The sequence below is a fragment of the Scyliorhinus torazame genome, chromosome 9, assembly GCF_047496885.1.
Source record: "Scyliorhinus torazame isolate Kashiwa2021f chromosome 9, sScyTor2.1, whole genome shotgun sequence".
Taxonomy (NCBI): domain Eukaryota; kingdom Metazoa; phylum Chordata; class Chondrichthyes; order Carcharhiniformes; family Scyliorhinidae; genus Scyliorhinus; species Scyliorhinus torazame.
Genome location: NC_092715.1, coordinates 77841207 through 77859845, shown reverse-complemented (window position 1 = coordinate 77859845; position 18639 = coordinate 77841207). Strand labels below are relative to the sequence as shown.

The following is an 18639-nucleotide window of genomic DNA, read 5'->3' as shown; positions in this document are numbered from 1 at the left end:
ATCATTGACTTGCAAGGTGAATAGCAGAAGGCTTTGGGTTGCACATTAGTCGTTTCAGTGCAGCCCCGTTCACAACCACCCTCCGGCTGCTTTAATGTAACCAGTTGCAAATCCATATCAATAACTGCAAGCTTCATTATTATCCTTCTTTGAGTTATGCTTTGCAGTGACTGGATGCAATAGATCGGAGCACGCCATCACACCCAAATCTTTCAGTTTCTCCTCAGTTAGTTTAATACCAACTATGAAGGCCAACACCATTTAATTCCTTGCAAACATCCATATTGTATTTCATCTGCTACAATTCTGCACATTTCCAATCTCAATTTCGGACTCGAAACGTTAGCTCTTTTCTCTCCCTACAGATGCTGCCAGACCTGCTGAGATTTTCCAGCATTTTCTCTTTCGTTTCAGATTCCAGCATCTGCAGTAATTTGCTTTTATCCCCTAATCGCCTGCTCCTATTTCAAACACTTTCTTGTCCATTTACAAAGTTTTATATGGAAGACCCATTGCCTTGATCATGAAAAATAAGGTAATTGATCAAGGACTTTCTGGAAGTTCAGTTTTACATAATGCAGGGTTCAAACATCCATTTAGATTTCCACTTAATGGAGAAAGTTGGTCAGCCAGAATCAGTCCTTTCTGACACCGTTAGAACATAGAACATACAGTGCAGAAGGAAGCCATTCGGCCCATTGAGTCTGCACCGACCCACTTAAGCCCTATCCCCGTAACCCAATAACCCCTCCTAACCTTTTTTGGTCACTAAGGGCAATTTATCATGGCCAATCCACCTAACCTGCATATCTTTGGACTGTGGGAGGAAACCGGAGCACCCGGAGGAAACCCATGCAGACACGGGGAGAACGTGCAGACTCCGCACAGACAGTGACCCGGCGGGGAATCAAACCTGGGACCCTGGTGCTGTGAAGCCACAGTGCTATCTACTTGTGCTACCGTGCTGCCCATTGTTATTGCCTTTTAGGTTATCTGAATATAGAAAATCCACAAGTTTATTACTGATTCCGTTAAATTCCATTATTTTACTAGTTGTCGCTGCAATTATTATAAGTCTACTCTTTATTTGGTTGCTTTTTGGGACCTTTAAGTATTAATCATTTCATACATTATTACTGGCAGCAATTTGTTTGATCCCCAATCTCACTTGGGTATATACCATCAATTCCTAGTGATTTATTGGTTTGAAGTCTTTTCAAGGGCAGCACGGTAGCATTGTGGATAGCACAATTGTGGCTTCACAGCACCAGGGTCCTAGGTTCGATTCCCGGCTTGGGTCACTGTCTGTGCGGAGTCTGCACGTTCTCCCTGTGTCTGCGTGGGTTTCCTCCGGGTGCTCCGGTTTCCTCCCACAGTCCAAAGACGTGCAGGTTAGGTGGATTGGCCACGCTAAATTGCCCTTAGTGTTCAAAAGGTTAGGAGGGGTTATTGGGTTACGGGGATAGGGTGGAAGTGAGGCTTAAGTGGGTCGGTGCAGACTCGATAGGCCGAATGGCCTCCTTCTGCACTGTGTGTTCTATGTTCTATGTAATTGCTTTACAGCTCCAGGGTCCCAGGTTCGATTCCAGCTTGGGTCACTGTCTGTGCGGAGTCTGCACATCCTCCCCCTGTGTGCGTGAGTTTCCTCTGGGTGCTCCGGTTTCCTCCCACAGTCCAAAGATGTGCAGGTTACGTGGATTGGCCATGATAAATTGCCCTTAGTGACCAAAATTGCCCTTGGTGTTGGGTGGGGTTACTGGGTTATGGGGATAAGGTGGAGGTGTTGACCTTGGGTAGGCTGCTCTTTCCAAGAGCTGGTGCAGACTCGATGGGCTGAATGGCCTCCTTCTGCACTGTAAATTCTATGATATAATGATAAGTCTTTCTAGGACCTTCATGTGTGATGTAATTTCGCCAGTGTTTTCTACAGTGAATAGTTCACTTCGTATATCAACTATTTTTATCTCATCCTCTGTTTTAACCCACATTATATCTAAGAGACCTCAATTTTTCTTTGATAGCTCTTGTTATCATTTTGGAAGAATTTCTTATTTTTCCTTCCCTTTATTTGAGCTCTGCAGCTATACACAACAAGAACAACAGGTACGTGAGACCACCACCACCTGGAGGTTCCCCTCCAAGCCACACACCGTCCTGATTTGGAAATGTATTCTTGTTCCTTCACTATAGTCGGGTCAAAATCCTGGACTCCCCTTCTAACAGTACTGTGGGTGTTTATGAACTTCATCAGTTCAAGAAGCAGTGCACTACCACCACCTTAAAACTGATGAAGGATGGGCAAAAAATGTTGGCCTATCCAGCAACGCCCACTTGATATAAACAAATTTTTAAAGTAAGAGTGGAGCGAGGAGGGAAGTCAATTTTGCACATCGTGTTCTTACTACAAAAACACTGGAGATTTATATAAGTGTAGCATTATTACTGTTTTTGTACCATGCCACGTTAAAATCTAAGATCGCGCTTGTGTTTTTTTGAAATTGTAGTTTGATGAACAAAGTCCTCATACTTTAAAGATTCGATTTTCTCTCTCTCTCTCTACATCTGGGCGGCATGGTAGCATAGTGGTTAGCACAGTGGTTTCACAGGCCAGGGTCCCAATTTCGATTCCTGGCTTGGGTCACTGTCTATGCTGAGTCTGCACATTCTCCCTGTGTCTGTGTGTCCTCCGAGTGCTCCGGTTTCCTCCCACAAGTCCCGAAAGACGTGCTGTTAGGTGAATAGGACATTCTGAATTCTCCCTCTGTGTACCCGAACAGGTGCCGGAATGTGGCGACTAGGGGCTTTTCACAGTAACTTCATTGCAGTGTTAATGTAAGCCTACTTGTGATAATAAAGGTTATTATTATTACATCTCTCTCTACCTTTTAAAGTTTTCCAGTTTAACACATCCCATAAAAAAACACTAAATAATATATTTTCCATGAATAAAATTTGAAATTATTCTCTTAGCGTTTCAAAATAATTTGGGAAGAACAGGCCATTGAAGTTTAAAGATACTCTTTGTCAGCGGAGTTAAATGAGTCGAGTTCATCAGACGGCATGAAACTTTAATCCCACACGCATGCGGGAGAGCTAAAACTCAGCCCCCACGCAATTCTTTATAATGTTTTGGCTCGATACAGAGTGAATCAAAATGTTTCAACATGATCTGAGTGATTCAAATAGTACAATAGGTGACGCTGATACACTGTTTTACATACATTGCTCCTAATCGATTCCCCGCTGAATCATTGTCTGTGCGGAGTCTGCACATTCTCCTCGTGTCTGCGTGGGTTTCCTCCGAGTGCTCCGGTTTCCTCCCACAGTCCAAAGATGTGCGGGTTAGGTGGGTTGACCATACTAAATTGCCCTTAGTGTCCAAAAAGGTTAAATGGGGGTTACTAGGTTACGAGGATTGGATAGATATGTGGGCTTGAGTAGGGTGCTATTTGTAAGGGCTGGTGCAGACTCGATGGGCTGAATGGCCTCCTTGTGCACTGGAAATTTTATGATTCTGTGATTCAAATCCTGGAGGTACATTTTTCCCACCTGCTGTGTAATACAAAAGGACTCTGTCTAAACAATCGGTCCGTGATGGGGTGGTAATCTGCTCCATGTCCTTGATATTTGTTTGTAGCTAGCTATTCCATGCCTTTCCTAGACAGGCCGGAGCCAGGCTGATCACTCCTATTAGTTATGTGTTACCTGTGGCCAGTTGGCTTGTACTATGCTAATTTGATTAGGTTCTTGGAGACTGTCGGTTTAACCCTTTCCAGGCAGGTTTTTCCTTGCTGCCCTAAGTGTATCTCTGACGCTCCATTTTCCCGACTACACACTTTGTTCCCGTTGAGCTGACTAAATCCTATTGATTGATTGTGAAATTGTACTAAGATTGTAGAGACCCCTTTAGCTTGCACAGTCATTGCTCCAGGCAAAAGATATCTAGGGTGCGATTTAACAGCTGTGTCGTGATTGAGCGCGACACGGCCGCTGGTAGGCATGAGAGGCCAAAATCGAGAAACGCGCCAGACCATGTTTGCTACACTATCTAACCGGCCCGCTCCCATTGGTGAGACCCAAATCCCGCCATGGTGTGGCAAGAAACCAATAATCACCACTTAAAGCCAATCTCCATACTATTAACGGGAATGACCCCCTACCTAATGGTCTCCCGTGATCTAACCGTCTCCCCAGCAAGTGGTCACGTGGGCTCGGATTGGTGCACCTTTTTAAAAGGTGAGCCTGGTGGAATGGCTGCTGTGGGGATCCGAGGAGGTGAGGAGCCACCTTCGCTCCTGGACAGTGGGTCCGGGGGCACTGATGTTGCTGCCCTGGTGCTTGGGGCGGCCACAATCCGGGGGGGTGCGGGGGGGGGGGGGGGGCCTCAGTGCCCATGGGTCCGCCATGCCACCCCCTGAATCATGTGTACCCACAACGTGGACAACCCCAGCTCCTGCCTGTCTGTCCCGCTGACCACCATAACTCCCACTGACTGTGGAGGCCTTTGGCTGCTCGGCTGAAGGCTATTGCTGATTGGGAATTGGCAATGGTAGTTAAATGAGCACTTAACAGCTGCCAAGTGGATTCCCATGGGTAGGTGTGGCATGTGGGAATTTTTGCCAAGCATCCCAACCAGACCGTGAGGCCTGGACACTGTGCCTGAACAATACAGGAAGCAACACCACGGATGTAACAGCCAACATCTGACCACCCAGAGGGGATAGGGTGGGGGGGACCAGCCCCTGGTCCGGGTAACATTATCAGCGGGTGCCTGGGGTCTGGTGAGCAGCAGCCCCCCATGCAGCCGGGGTGTGTGTGGGCAGAGCGTATTGGATGGCACCCTTAGGGATGACAGGGGGTAGCCATGGGGGACTGGAGGGTCCCGGGATGGAGGATACCACTAGTTGCCAGTCAATCACCCTCTCCAATTCCTTATAGATATTACATGAGATGGAAGATATCTTAGACCCGCAGGAGCTGCCCTCACGGTGCTGCTGGAAGGCCAGGCGGCCATACGCTGGCGAAGGCAGCGCAGCAGCGTTGACAGAGGCTTGAGGTGGCTGCACTTGTGGAGGGCCCCGGCTGACACCCTGAGGGCCCAGCTGCCCATTAGGCTAAGGAGGGACCCAGAAAGGGAGGTCGGTGACAACTCCAGGTGTACAGGCGTTGCTAGTCTTTCAAACAGATGATGGACAACATGTGCCGCCGGAGGCTCCACCTCACCAAGTAGATGGTGTGGCACCTGTGCCATGTCTTTGTGTGCTTGGCACCACGTGGAGGAGGAGGATACCCGATCCCGGTAGCTATCAAAGTCATTGCTGCCCTGAACCTTTATGCCTCAGGATCATTCCAGGGCTCGAGTGGGGACTTCTGTGCACATAAGCTGCAGCCCACAAGTGCATCTGTGAGGTCATGCATGTGTGTGCACGACAGCTACATCCTGGGGCAGTCGGACATTTTAGAGGACCATGCCAGGATGGCTGGTTGGCTCTTGGGGGATAAGGGGTAACCACTGAAGACCTGGCTAATGATGCCAGTACGGAGGCCGATGACCGATGCGGCGACCTGGTATAACGAGGCCCATGCAGCCACCCGGACTGTCATTCAGCGGTGCATCGGATGCTCAAAATGCAGTTCCGATATCTTGACTGCTTTGGTGGTGCACTGCAATATACCCCCCGAAAGGTCGGTTGCTTCGTGGTGATCTGCTGTGCTCTTCACCACCTGGCACAGCAGCGGGTCGATGTGCTGGAGGTGGAGAGGGAGGAACATGCAGCTACCGAGGAGGTGCCAGACCCGGAGGGGCTGGAGGGCAAGGGAGTTGGGGAGTTGTCACTGACTGAGCCATGCCTTGGGCACCTCCACTCATGCTGCCGGCATTGTGCACCAGGCTCTCCACTGCGGTCGCCAACCTAGCAGTGTTAGCCTTGATGACACGCATTGCTAGCACCATCTCCTTCGCGCGTAGCCTCTGGAACTCCTCCAATTGGCTATGCATGTGCTGGATTGTCACTGACATCCCCTCTGAGTCTCACAGCTGCACCCTATGAACTGCATCAGCTCCAAGCAAATCTCGCGACTCAGCATCTGGGACGCAGCTGGTCCTGGGATCCAGCAGACCTCTGACCGCTGTCTCGCCTGGGTGTTCCTGCCTATACCTGATCTGCATCAGCAACTGTGTGGTGCTCATCAGAATGTGCCCCAGAAGCCTGTCCACTACTGTCGCACACCGAGATGTGTGTCTCTGTGCTGGTGGGGGGTGGGGATGACAGCTGTGCCGCTAATATGGCGGTCTCCTCGGAGCTCCCCTCCAAGGTGTTTTCTTGGGAGGTGGGGGAAAGGGGTACCACCCCAGATGGCCCGGCACCGTCGGGTGGAGATCCTGCATTCCTGCGGGAGCATGGACATGTGGTTTGTATGAGGGAAGGATCATTCTGTCTGGCATTAATAATTCACATGTGACAGGTTATCTGGGTGGCGGCTGGTGGATCCTCACCTACGCCAACCTCTACGTCGGTGGCCGATCTGTCCACGGTCACTCGCGCCACTGCCAGGGCCCATTCCTCATAGAGGGTGAGGTCTCTGATGTCCAGTACCCCACTGCCTGTCTGGGCCCTCTCCTGTCTGTTGTGTGCCAACTTCTTCTGCGGGGACACAGAGGGGGCATCATGAACCAGATGCTTCGGTCATTGCACGGAAGGAAATTGGGGGGGGGGGGGGGGGGGGCGTGGGGCAGGTGTGAGCAGCACTGTTGGACATGGGTGGGCGGGGGCACGGTATGGTGCTGGGCGGGGCAGTGCCAGGTGCATTCTCGGGGGGTGGGTGTGGATGCTGGGCAGAACGATGCCAGGAGGCTGGTGCCAACCCACGTGTGTAGCCAGGTAGAGGTCATTGATCCTCATCGGGCATTGGATATCGGTCCTCCCGGTGATGCTCCCCAAGCTGACGACCACTGCCACTTCATCCCAGACGACACTGACTGCCCTGTGGCTGACCCTCCGCTCTCCAACCCTTCGGGGGAACAGGGCATTCCATCTGACCTCTACCACGTCCAACAATCTGGCCAGGCCGGTATTCCCGAATCGTGTGGTTCGTCTCCTTGATGGCATAGCTGCGAGCTGTGTGGGGATTTTCTCTGCGGGATCGGTTTAAATGCCGCTCCCCCTTGTTGGCAGTGGGCTGGTGGACCCGTTTCCGGCGAATCTGCCGCGGGACAATCATATGCGGCATGAAGCCTGTGGGGCCTCGTTAAGTGGCCAATTTAACATTTGATACCGATGATGGCCTCACTGAGTCGAGCGTTCGAAAGCTTGAGGCATTTCCCGCTCGCTACCACACTTGGAAACCTTTCCGTTGAATTGTACCCCCAGTTTCAAGCTTGTGAGAGTGACTGAGGCCATCAAATAAAAGGAAGAGCAAAGGTGGACAAAGACATTAGATAGTACAGGAAAATTTAAAGATTTTATTTTGAAATGTATTTTTACTAATTCACATTAATTGATGGGGCATGGGCATCGATGGCAAAGCCAGCATTTATTGCCCATCCTTAATTGCCCTAGAGGTGGTAATGAGCTACCTTCTTGACATCTGAATGGTTTGCCAGCCCATTTCAGAGGACAGTTAAGAGTAAACCACATTGCTATGTAGGTCCAGATTAACAATTAGGCTGGACTGGGTAAACTGACAGATTTTTGTCCCTCAAGGACATTTGTGAACCGGATAGGTTTTTAACAACAATCCGGTAGCTACATGGTCACGATAATATCAGCTTCTTATTCCTAATTTATCAACTAATTTTAAATTCACCAGCTGTTGTGGTAGAATAGAATTCATGGCCGGGATTCTCCGAACCTGCGCTGGGTCGGAGAATCCCCGGGGGGAGGCGCGAATCCCGCCCTGCCGCCGGTTGCCCTATTTTCCGGCGCTGTTTTTCGGGGGCCTGTGGGATTCCCGCCATGCCGGTCGGGGGCCATTGACAGTGGCCTCCCGCCCCGGCGATTCTCTGTGCCCCGAAGGGCTGAGTGGCCGTCCAGTTTTGCCCAGTCCCGCGGGCGTGAATTACTCGCCTCACACACGACGGGACCTGGCAGGTAAGTTTGCGGGGGCATTCCTGGGCGGTCACGGGGGGGATCCGACTCCGGAGGGGTCCCCCATTGTGGCCTGGCCCGCGATCGGGGCCTACCGATCCTGCGGGCAGGCTGGTTCCATGGGGGGCCTTCTTTCCTCCGCGCCGGGCCCCTGTAGGGCTCCACAATATTGCCCGGGGGCCAGCGCGGAAAAGAGAACCCCCGCGCATGTGCGGAAATACGGCGCCGGTCTGCCGAGGAGTGGGTGTGCCAATAACTTGGATGAGGGAAATGAAAGTTTGCAGATGACACAAAAATAGGTGGAAAGGCAAATGGCAAGGATGCCAGAAAGAGTCTACATAGCGATATAGACAGGTTAAGTGAGTGGAAGAATGAAGGAGTTGAATGTTATTTAAATGGAGAAAGATGACAGAAAGCTGCAACACAGGGATTTGAGGGTCCTCATTCATAAATCACAAAAAGCATGCAAGTTCAGCAGGTATTAGAGAAGACAAATGGAATGTTGGCCTTTATTTCAAAGAGAATGGAGTATAAAGATAGCGAAGTCTTGCTAAAACGATACAAGGCAGTTAGACCGCACCTGGAATACTGTGAACAGTTTTGGTCCCCTGATCTAAGGAAGGATATATTGGCATTGGCGGCAGTCCAGAGGAGGTGCACTTGGTTGATCCTGGGTATTGAGGGATTTTCTTATGGGGAGAGGTTGGGCCTATACTCATTGGAGTTTAGAAGAGTGAGAGGTGACTTTATTGAGAAATATAGGATTCTCAGGGGCTTGACAGTGGAGACGCTGGGAGGTTGATTTCCCCTTGTGGGTGAGTCGAGTACCAGAAGGCATAATTTCAGAGTAAGGGTTCGCCTATTTGAGACAGAAATGAGAAGAAACTTCACCTGTTAGGATACCAGATGAGAACCCCAAACAATTTTTCACTTTGTAAAACTGTGAGGAAAGGATACTTCAAGAGTGGTGACCCTGACCCGTGGGTACATTTTATGTTAAAACAAGCTTTACTTTAAACACAGAATTAACCACATTGATATCAAATAAATAGTTTTACAATTAACAGTTAAACAATTCTTAAATAAGTGGAAAAACATTAACTTACTATCTACACTTGCTACTAATTCAAATTAAGCAGCCCAGTACAGTTCAGATGCAACTTACAAATAAAGTTAACACAGCAGGTTTATTTGCGGTTCTTGGTGTAGGGACCTTTTGGATAGAGACCTTTTCAAGAGCAGATCCAGTACACTTCTGTCTTGTCAGACCCTGCTGCTCAACCTAACAGCATTTGGCAAAACTGCAAACTACCGACAGACCTGGCTCCTCCCCCATTAATTATAGCATCTGTATCCTATTAAAATGTCCCACCACCTGCTTAGCTAGGACTAAATGCAATTCCTCAAATTATCTATACCCCAGGAACCAACCAAAATATAAATACTATTCCATTAGCCCATTTTCGATCACCAAGTAAGTGGTTTGAATAAATAATTACATCACTCTTTTACAACTTATTAATTACAGTTTTAGCACAGTCTGGAAACCTTAACCTAGGTTCTTTAATAATATTACTGCAACAATCTATACATTAACCCAGGCTTTTAAAAACATTACTGTAACAGATATAAAATAAAATATACATACCAATTTCTTATATTCATAGAATCATAGAACTTACAGTGCAGAAGGAGGCCATTCGGCCCATCGAGTCTGCACCGGGAGCACCCTACCCAAGGTCAACACCGTCACCCTATCCCCATAACCCAGTAACCTCACCCAACACTAAGGGCAATTTTGGACACTAAGGGCAATTTATCATGGCCAATCCACCTAACCTGCACATCTTTGGACTGTGGGAGGAAATCGGAACACCCGGAGGAAACCCACGCACACACGGGGAGGATGTGCAGACTCCGCACAGACAGTGACCCAAGCTGGAATTGAACCTGGGACCCTGGAGCTGTGAAACAATTGTGCTATCCACAAGGCTACCGTGCTGCCCATCACACTTGTGCCGAGCACAAGTGCTCATCACACTTCTCTCAAGTGGGTTATGAACCTGTGGAATTCTTTACTGGAAAAAGCTGTAGAGGATGGATCATTAATTATGTTCAAGACTGAGATGGGCAGATTTTTAATCAGTAAGCAAATCAAAGTTTATGGGGATAAGACTGAAAAGTGGAGTTGAAGATTATCACATCAGATCATCATGATCTAATTGAATAGTGGAGCAGACACGATGTGGTGACTGGCCTATTTCTGCTCCTTCATCTTATGGTCTTAATTTCTTCTGTTTTTCACCCTATCACAAACCTTCCTTTTATTGTTCTTCTTCCACACACACCTCATTCAGTTGCTTCAATCCCAATACATTTCTAACTTTTCCCAGTTTTTATGAAAGAGTACATGCCTAAATGTTTGCCCCAGCACAGATGCTGCTGGACTTGCTGAGTATTTCCAGCATTTTCTGTTTTTATTGTAGTATGTTTAGTTCCTTGTCTGTGCCAATCCTAACTCTCAAGTGTTGGCTTCTCCTAACTGGGGATTTAATAGAGACTATGGTTACACTCACAGAAGAATGGCTAGCACTGCAGCACAGTGGTTAGCACTGCTGCCTCACAGCACCAGGGACCCAGGTTCAATTCCGCCAATGGGTGACTGTGTAGAGTTTGTACGATCTCCCTGTGTCTGTGTGGGTTTCCTCCGGGTGCTCCGGTTTCCTCCCACAGTCCAAAGATGTGCGAATTAGGTGGATTGGCCATGATAAATTGTCTCTTAGTGTCCAGGGAATTGCAGTGATAGGGCAGGGTGTACGGGAAAGTGGACATAGGTAGAGTGCTCATTCAAAGGGTTAGTGCAGACTTGATTGGCCGAATGGCCTCCTGCACTGTAGGGATTCCATGATTCTATGAAGGCTGGTAAGTATAAATGCCATTTAAGGTCAATACACCAACATTTATTCATGCATTCAGTAAGCTATATGACAGAGGTTCTGTGGAGCCACTGGCACTCAGGGACTCAAACTCCAGCAAGAGTCTGTGGATTAATGAAGGCGAAGATAACATTCAAAATAAATAGAAATGCTAGATGATTTTGTATTGATTTTGGATCGTTGCTTTTGTCACTTGCACTCTAGCATTCCTTTCTTCCTCAGGCTTCTGAAGAACAATGCAACTCCGAGTGCTCAGGAAGTGGAAGATAACTTTGATGGCAATGTCTGCAGATGTACAGGTTTGTATGAGCAATTATTTGGGATAATGTATGCAGCATCTTGAAAGAGTTTCAGGGATAAAAATAATGGATTCATCTTCTTGTTCTATTTTATTGAGTGTTGAATGCTTTACCATAAAGACTGCTGGGTGCCCTTGTCCATTAAGTGGTTCTACTTGATCAGCTGATAAAGCGATCGTAGTCCCTGTGGCTGTTCTGAGCCCTGCACTGCAATTGTACCTGACTGTATTTAATCACGCTGTACTGAGGAAAAGCAACTCTTGGGGCTTGTTTTGATAAATTTCATGTGACTGATTTTGTTACAAGCTGTGTATTGGTTTGAATGCCACTGACAGAATTGATGGTCCAGGTTGCTACACCCAGTGGTATTGGTTTCTTCTTTGGTTCCCTCACTTCGTCATATTTGATGTTTCCTTCATGTGACTTATTGCATCCACCTCATCATTTTGGCATATAAGACCATAAGACCATAAGACATAGGAGTGGAAGTAAGGCCATTCGGCCCATCGAGTCCACTCCACCATTCAATCATGGCTGATTTCAACTCCATTTACCCGCTCTCTCTCCATAGCCCTTAATTCCTCGAGAAATCAAGAATTTATCAACTTCTGTCTTAAAGACACTCAATGTCCCAGCCTCCACCGCCCTCTGTGGCAATGAATTCCACATACCCACCACTCTCTGGCTGAAGAAATTTCTCCTCATCTCTGTTCTAAAGTGACTCCCTTTTATTCTAAGGCTGTACCCCCGGGTCCTAGTCTCCCCTGCTAATGGAAACAACTTCCCTACGTCCACCCTATCTAAGCCAGTCATTATCTTGTAAGTTTCTATTAGATCTCCCCTCAACCTCCTAAACTCCAATGAATATAATTCCAGGATCCTCAGACGTTCATCGTAAGTTAGGCCTACCATGCCTGGGATCATCCGTGTGAATCTCCGCTGGACCCGCTCCAGTGCCAGTATATCCTTCCTGAGGTGTGGGGCCCAAAATTGCCCACAGTATTCTAAATGGGGCCTAACTAATGCTTTATAAAGCTTCAGAAGTACATCCCTGCTTTTATATTCCAAGCCTCTTGAGATGAATGACAACATTGCATTTGCTTTCTTAATTACGGACTCAACCTGCAAGTTTACCTTGAGAGAATCCTGGACTAGGACTCCCAAGTCCCTTTGCACGTCAGCATTATGAATTTTGTCACCGTTTAGAAAATAGTCCACGCCTCTATTCTTTTTTCCAAAGTGCAAGACCTCGCACTTGTCCACGTTGAATTTCATCAGCCATTTCTTGGACCACTCTCCTAAACTGTCTAAATCTTTCTGAAGCCTCCCCACCTCCTCCATACTACCTGCCCCTCCACCTATCTTCGTATCATTGGCAAACGTAGCCAGAATGCCCTCAGTCCCGTCATCTAGATCGTTAATATATAAAGAGAACAGCTGTGGTCCCAACACTGAACCCTGCGGGACACCACTCGTCACCGGTTGCCATTCCGAAAAAGAACCTTTTATCCCAACTCTCTGCCTTCTGCCTGACAGCCAATCATCAATCCATGTTAGTACCTTGCCTCGAATACCATGGGCCCTTACTTTACTCAGCAATCTCGCATGAGGCACCTTATCAAAGGCCTTTTGGAAGTCAAGATAGATAACATCCATTGGCTCTCCTTGGTCTAACCTATTTGTTATCTCTTCAAAGAACTCTAACAGGTTTGTCAGGCATGACCTCCCCTTACTAAATCCATGCTGACTTGTCCTAATCCGACCCTGCACTTCCAAGAATTTAGAAATCTCATCCTTAACAATGGATTCTAGAATCTTGCCAACAACCGAGGTCAGGCTAATTGGCCTATAATTTTCTATCTTTTTCCTTGTTCCCTCCTTGAACAGTGGGGTTACAACAGCGATTTATCAATCCTCTGGTACTTTCCCTGACTCCAGTGACTGTTGAAACATCATTACCAACGCCTCCACTATTTCTTCATCTATCTCCTTTAGAACTCTAGGATGTAGCCCATCTGGGCCCGGAGATTTGTCAATTTTTAGACCTCTTAGTTTCTCTAGCACTTTCTCCTTTGTGATGGCTACCATATTCAACTCTGTCCCCTGACTCTCCGGAATTGTTGGGATATTACTCGTGTCTTCTACTGTGAAGACTGACGCAAAGTACTTATTCAGTTCCTTGGCTATTTCCATGTCTCCCATCACAAAATTACCAGCGTCATTTTGGAGCAGCCCAATGTCAACTTTTGCCTCCCGTTTGTTTTTAATGGATTTAAAGAAACTTTTACTATCATTCCTAATGTTACTGGCTAGCCTACCTTCAAATTTGATCCTCTCTTTCCTTATCTCTCTCTTTGTTATCCTCTGTTTGTTTTTGTAGCCTTCCCAATCTTCTGACTTCCCACTACTCTTTGCCACATTATAGGCTTTCTCTTTTGCTTTGATGCATTCCCTAACTTCCTTTGTCAGCCATGGCTGCCTAATCCCCCCTCTGATAACCTTTCTTTTCTTTGGGATGAACCTCTGTACTGTGTCCTCAATTACTCCCAGAAACTCCTGCTATTGCTGTTCTACTGTCTTTCCCACTAGGGTCTGCTCCCAGTCGATTTTTGTCAGTTCCTCCCTCATGCCCCTGTAGTTACCTTTATTTAACTGTAACACCTTTACATCTGATTCTACCTTCTTTCTTTCAAATTGGAGATTGAATTCGACCGTATTATGATCACTGCCTCCTAAGTGCTCCCTTAATATCACCAAGATGCTAACTGGAACATTGCATCATCCACACAATTTGCAAATTTGTCACACCTAATATGTGATTTCCTCAAATAAGTGGGTGAATTCTGTGGCAAATTCTAAAATTCACAATAGAAATTGCACAAATGATTAATATTTTTTGTTATTTTGCCCTTTGCTTCTTTATATAAATGTTAACCTGCTTGTTTTAAATGATCTGCTGCCTGTGTTAAAATTGGCATTCAGCCTCTGATCTCCGGGTAAGCGTTCTCCAAGGCGGCCTTCAGGACCCGCGACAACGCAGAATCGCCGAGCAGAAACTTATAGCCAAGTTCCGCACACATGAGTGCGGCCTCAACCGGGACCTGGGATTCATGTCGCATTACATTCAACCCCCACCATCTGGCCTGCGAAATCCTACCAACTGTCCTGGCTTGGTACAATTCACACCACTTTAACCTGGGGTTACCCCATCTCTGGATCGGTAAAGATTTAATCACCTGCTAATGCTCGCATTCCAAGCATTGTTTGGCATCTTTGAATTTGTCAATATATGTGTTTCTGGAACAGACCTCTTCATTCACCTGAGGAAGGAGCAGCGCTCCGAAAGCTAGTGACATCGAAACAAACCTGTTGGACTTTAACCTGGTGTTGTAAGACTTCGTACTGTGTTAAAATTGTGGAGAAAGGAATTTAATATGGGCATATTACGCATTAGTATCATAACAGCATCGATGGAAAGGACATCCTTTTTAAATTGATTTTCTTTCTAGAAATGAAACTTGGGTATGAGAGTTATGAGTTCGCTCTCATGATTTCTCGGAGACAACAGGTCACTGTCATAATTTCCCATCCTTGCTCCCAAAGTAGTTGTGGATGGGGGAGGCCATTCAGACCATCATAGACTGAGAGCTCCAAAGGTTGTGTTGCCTGCCTGGTGCGAGGGTTATGGACATCTTACACTGGAGAGGAGCTTGGAGTGGAAGGATACAGTTATTAAGGTGTTATGGGAAGAAAGGGTTACTATGTGTAATGAAACCAAAGAGAAAATGCTGGAAAATCTCAACAGGTCTCGCAGCTTCTGTAGGAGAGAAAAGAGCTGATGTTTCGAGTCCAGATGACCCTTTGCCAAAGCTAAAAGACATAGAAAGTGGGAAATATTTGTACTGTGGAGTGAGTGAGAGAATGAAAGATGAGTTATACCAAAAGTATCTGTGGTTGTTAGCACTCTGTTCCCTTGGTGTGTGTGAGCTTGAAGTTCAAGTCAAAGATAGAACCCATAAAGTGCAATTTTCAATTGCAGCCACAGAGCGTGAATCGTTACTGGGTGTGGAAGCTTGTGAAACACTTGAATTAGTCAAAAGAGTATACAGCGCTGACTGTGTTTTGACTGCGCACAGTGCAAGCATTTCTAGAAATTTTTCAAGGTTTCGGTGTTTTGCCATTTACTTATCAGATTCAACTGAAGGATCATGCACAATCTGTAATACATGTTGCAAGGCGAGTACCAGCACCATTAAAGGATCGGCTGAAAGCTGAACTTGATAGAATGACGAATCTAGGGGCGATTAAGAAAATCGAAGATCCAACAGATTGGGTAATTTTAATGGTGTGCGTGAAGAAACGCAATAACGATTTAAGAATCTGTATAGATCTTGAAGCCCTCAATGCCAACATCAAGTGAGAACACTATCCAATGCCAAAACATGAAGAGATTATGAGTGAAATGTCAGGTGCTATATACTTCAGTAAACTGAATGCATCGCAGCGTTTTTGTCAACTCAAATTGGATGAGGAGCGTATGAAGCTTTTACACTCTGCTTTGAGCTCTACTGTTTTCTTTGAATGCCATTTGGGATAACATCCGCATCTGAAATCTTTCACAGGGCAATGGAGCACATTGTGGAAGGTATTCAAGGAGTCTGTGTGTGTTGACAATATAATTGTACGCGGTTCTACGAAGGAAGAACACAACAACAGACTCATCAAAGTGGTACGCAGTATTAAGAAGTATGGGCCCAGGTTGAACAAAGCCAAGTGTCAATTTGATAACAAAATTATGTTTCTGGGGGACAAGTTGTCTGCTTAAGCTGTACAACCAGATCAAGTGAAGATACAGACAATACTGAATATGCCACGACCGTCAGACAAGAAAGGAATTTTACTAAACTCTAAAGGAAAGGGGATGTAATGATATGGACGAGCAATTCTATATGTTAACGTGTCAGAGCTCCAACCAGCAGGTGGCAGTAGAGATGTACCACGTGACACTGCAGCCTCGAGAAGTCTGGGGTTAGAGGTCGTCCTGGATAGTCGTGTTTAGTGTTAGCTCTCATATTCTAGTTATTAACAGTTCATAGTTTAGTAGTAGTATTGTTTTCCTTCCCACGTTATTGTAATTATAATAAATCTTTAACTAGTCATGAACTAGACGTTCTCTGGTGCACTGACTCAATCTTTGCAACGCACTAGAACCTAACACTATGTATTGGGCACTGGCACCAGTACTCAGTTAAGAACGAGCTGTTACATAAATGAGGGCTTGTGGAGTTGTGGGTAATAGAGTAGTATGGTTTGAGGATTGGGTAACTGGCAGCAAGCAAAGAGTGAGCATAAATGGTGCATTTTCAAGTTGGCAGACTGCAACTAGAGGTTTGCCCGAAGGTTGAGTGCTGGGGTCTTAGCTATTTAAAATCTATTAATGGCTGAGATGGAAGATACCACATAATGTATCTAGGGTTTGCTAATAGAGCATAGAACATACAGTGCAGAAGGAGGCCATTTGGCCCATCGAGTCTGCACCGACCCACTTAAGCCCTCACTTCCACCCTACATAACCCAATAACCCCTCGTAACCTTTTTGGTCACGAAGGGCAATTTATCATGGCCAATCCACCTAACCCGCACGTCTTTGGACTGTGGGAGGAAACCGGAGCACTTGGAGGAAACCCACGCAGACACGGGGAGAACGTGCAGACTCCGCACAGATGGTGACCCAGCGGGAATCGAACCTGGGACCCTGGTGCTGTGAAGCCACAGTGCTATCCACTTGTGCTGCCCCCAAATGATATAATGATAAAACATTTGTTGGAATTTTTATCTGTTAGGAGGATATAGGTTGCCAAGGTATATTGCAGGTTAAGGACAATGAGACTACATAAAACCTGATGGGAATGCAAGTAGTGCGGAGGATGTTAAGAGGATTTAGACAAGTTGAGTGAGTGGGCAAATACATAGCAGATTCTGTACAATGGATAAATGTGACGTTATTCACTTCAAACCGAGAAACTGAGCGGCAGAGCATTATTTGAATGGTGCCAGATTGGGAAATGTTGACATAAAAAGGAGCCTGGGTGTGCTTGTACGCCAGTCATTGAAAGCAAGAATGCAGGCACAGCAAGTAGCCAGAAAAGCAAATGGTATGTTGGCCTTCTTTGCAAGAGGACTTGAGTGTAGAAGCAAGGATGTCTTACTGCAGCTACACAGGGTCTTGGTGAGACCACACCCGGTTACTATGTGCAGTTGTGGTCCCTATCTAAGAGAAAAATATACTTGTGGGAAGTTGTGCATGGAGTCCGAGGAGATAGGAGAGGTGCTAAATGAATATTTTTAATCAGTATTCACACAGGAAAAGGACAATGTTGTCGAGGAGAATACTGAGATGCAGGCTACTAGACTAGAAGGGCTTGAGGTTCATAAGGAGGAGGTGTTAGCAATTCTGGAAAGTGTGAAAATAGATAAGTCCCCTGGGCCGGATGGGATTTATCCTAGGATTCTCTGGGAAGCTAGGGAGGAGATTGCTGAGCCTTTGGCTTTGATCTTTAAGTCATCTTTGTCTACGGGAATAGTGCCAGAAGACTGGAGGATAGCAAATGTTGTCCCCTTGTTCAAGAAGGGGAATAGAGACAACGCCGGTAACTATAGACCAGTGAGCCTTACTTCTGTTGTGGGCAAAGTCTTTGAAAGGTTTATAAGAGATAGGATGTATAATCATCTGGAAAGGAATAATTTGATTAGAGATAGTCAACACGGTATTTTGAAGGGTATGTCATGCCTCACAAACCTTATTGAGTTCTTTGAGAAGGTGACCAAACCGGTGGATGAGGGTAAAGCAGTTGATGTGGCGTATATGGATTTCAGTAAAGCGTTTGATAAGGTTCCCCACGGTAGGCTATTGCAGAAAATACGGAGGCATGGGATTCAGGGTGATTTAACAGTTTGGATCAGAAATTGGCTAGTTGGAAGAAGACAAAGGGTGGTGGTTGATGGGAAATGTTCAGACTGGAGTCCAGTTACCAGTGGTGTACCACAAGGATCTGTTTTGGGGCCACTGCTGTTTGTCATTTTTATAAATGACCTGGAGGAAGGCGTTGAAGGATGGGTGAGTAAATTTGCAGATGACACTAAAGTCGGTGGAGCTGTGGACAGTGCGGAAGGATGTTACAAGTTACAGTGGGACATGGATAAGCTGCAGCGCTGGGCTGAGAGGTGGCAAATTGAGTTTAATGCAGAAAAGTGTGAGGTGATTCATTTTGGAAGGAATAACAGGAAGACAGAGTACTGGGCTAATGGTAAGATTCT

At 46.4% G+C, this 18639-nt stretch overlaps 1 protein-coding gene across 3 annotated transcripts in view; it reads left to right on the top strand.

The window, feature by feature from the left end:
* LOC140429339 (xanthine dehydrogenase-like) overlaps positions 1-18639 on the top strand; it is a 452003-nt gene that overhangs the window by 303681 nt on the left and 129683 nt on the right. For all 3 annotated transcript variants that reach the window (XM_072516190.1, XM_072516191.1, XM_072516192.1), the window contains one exon: positions 11246-11322. In XM_072516190.1, the coding sequence (XP_072372291.1) occupies positions 11246-11322 (77 nt within the window). The remainder of the gene's footprint in view (positions 1-11245; positions 11323-18639) is intronic.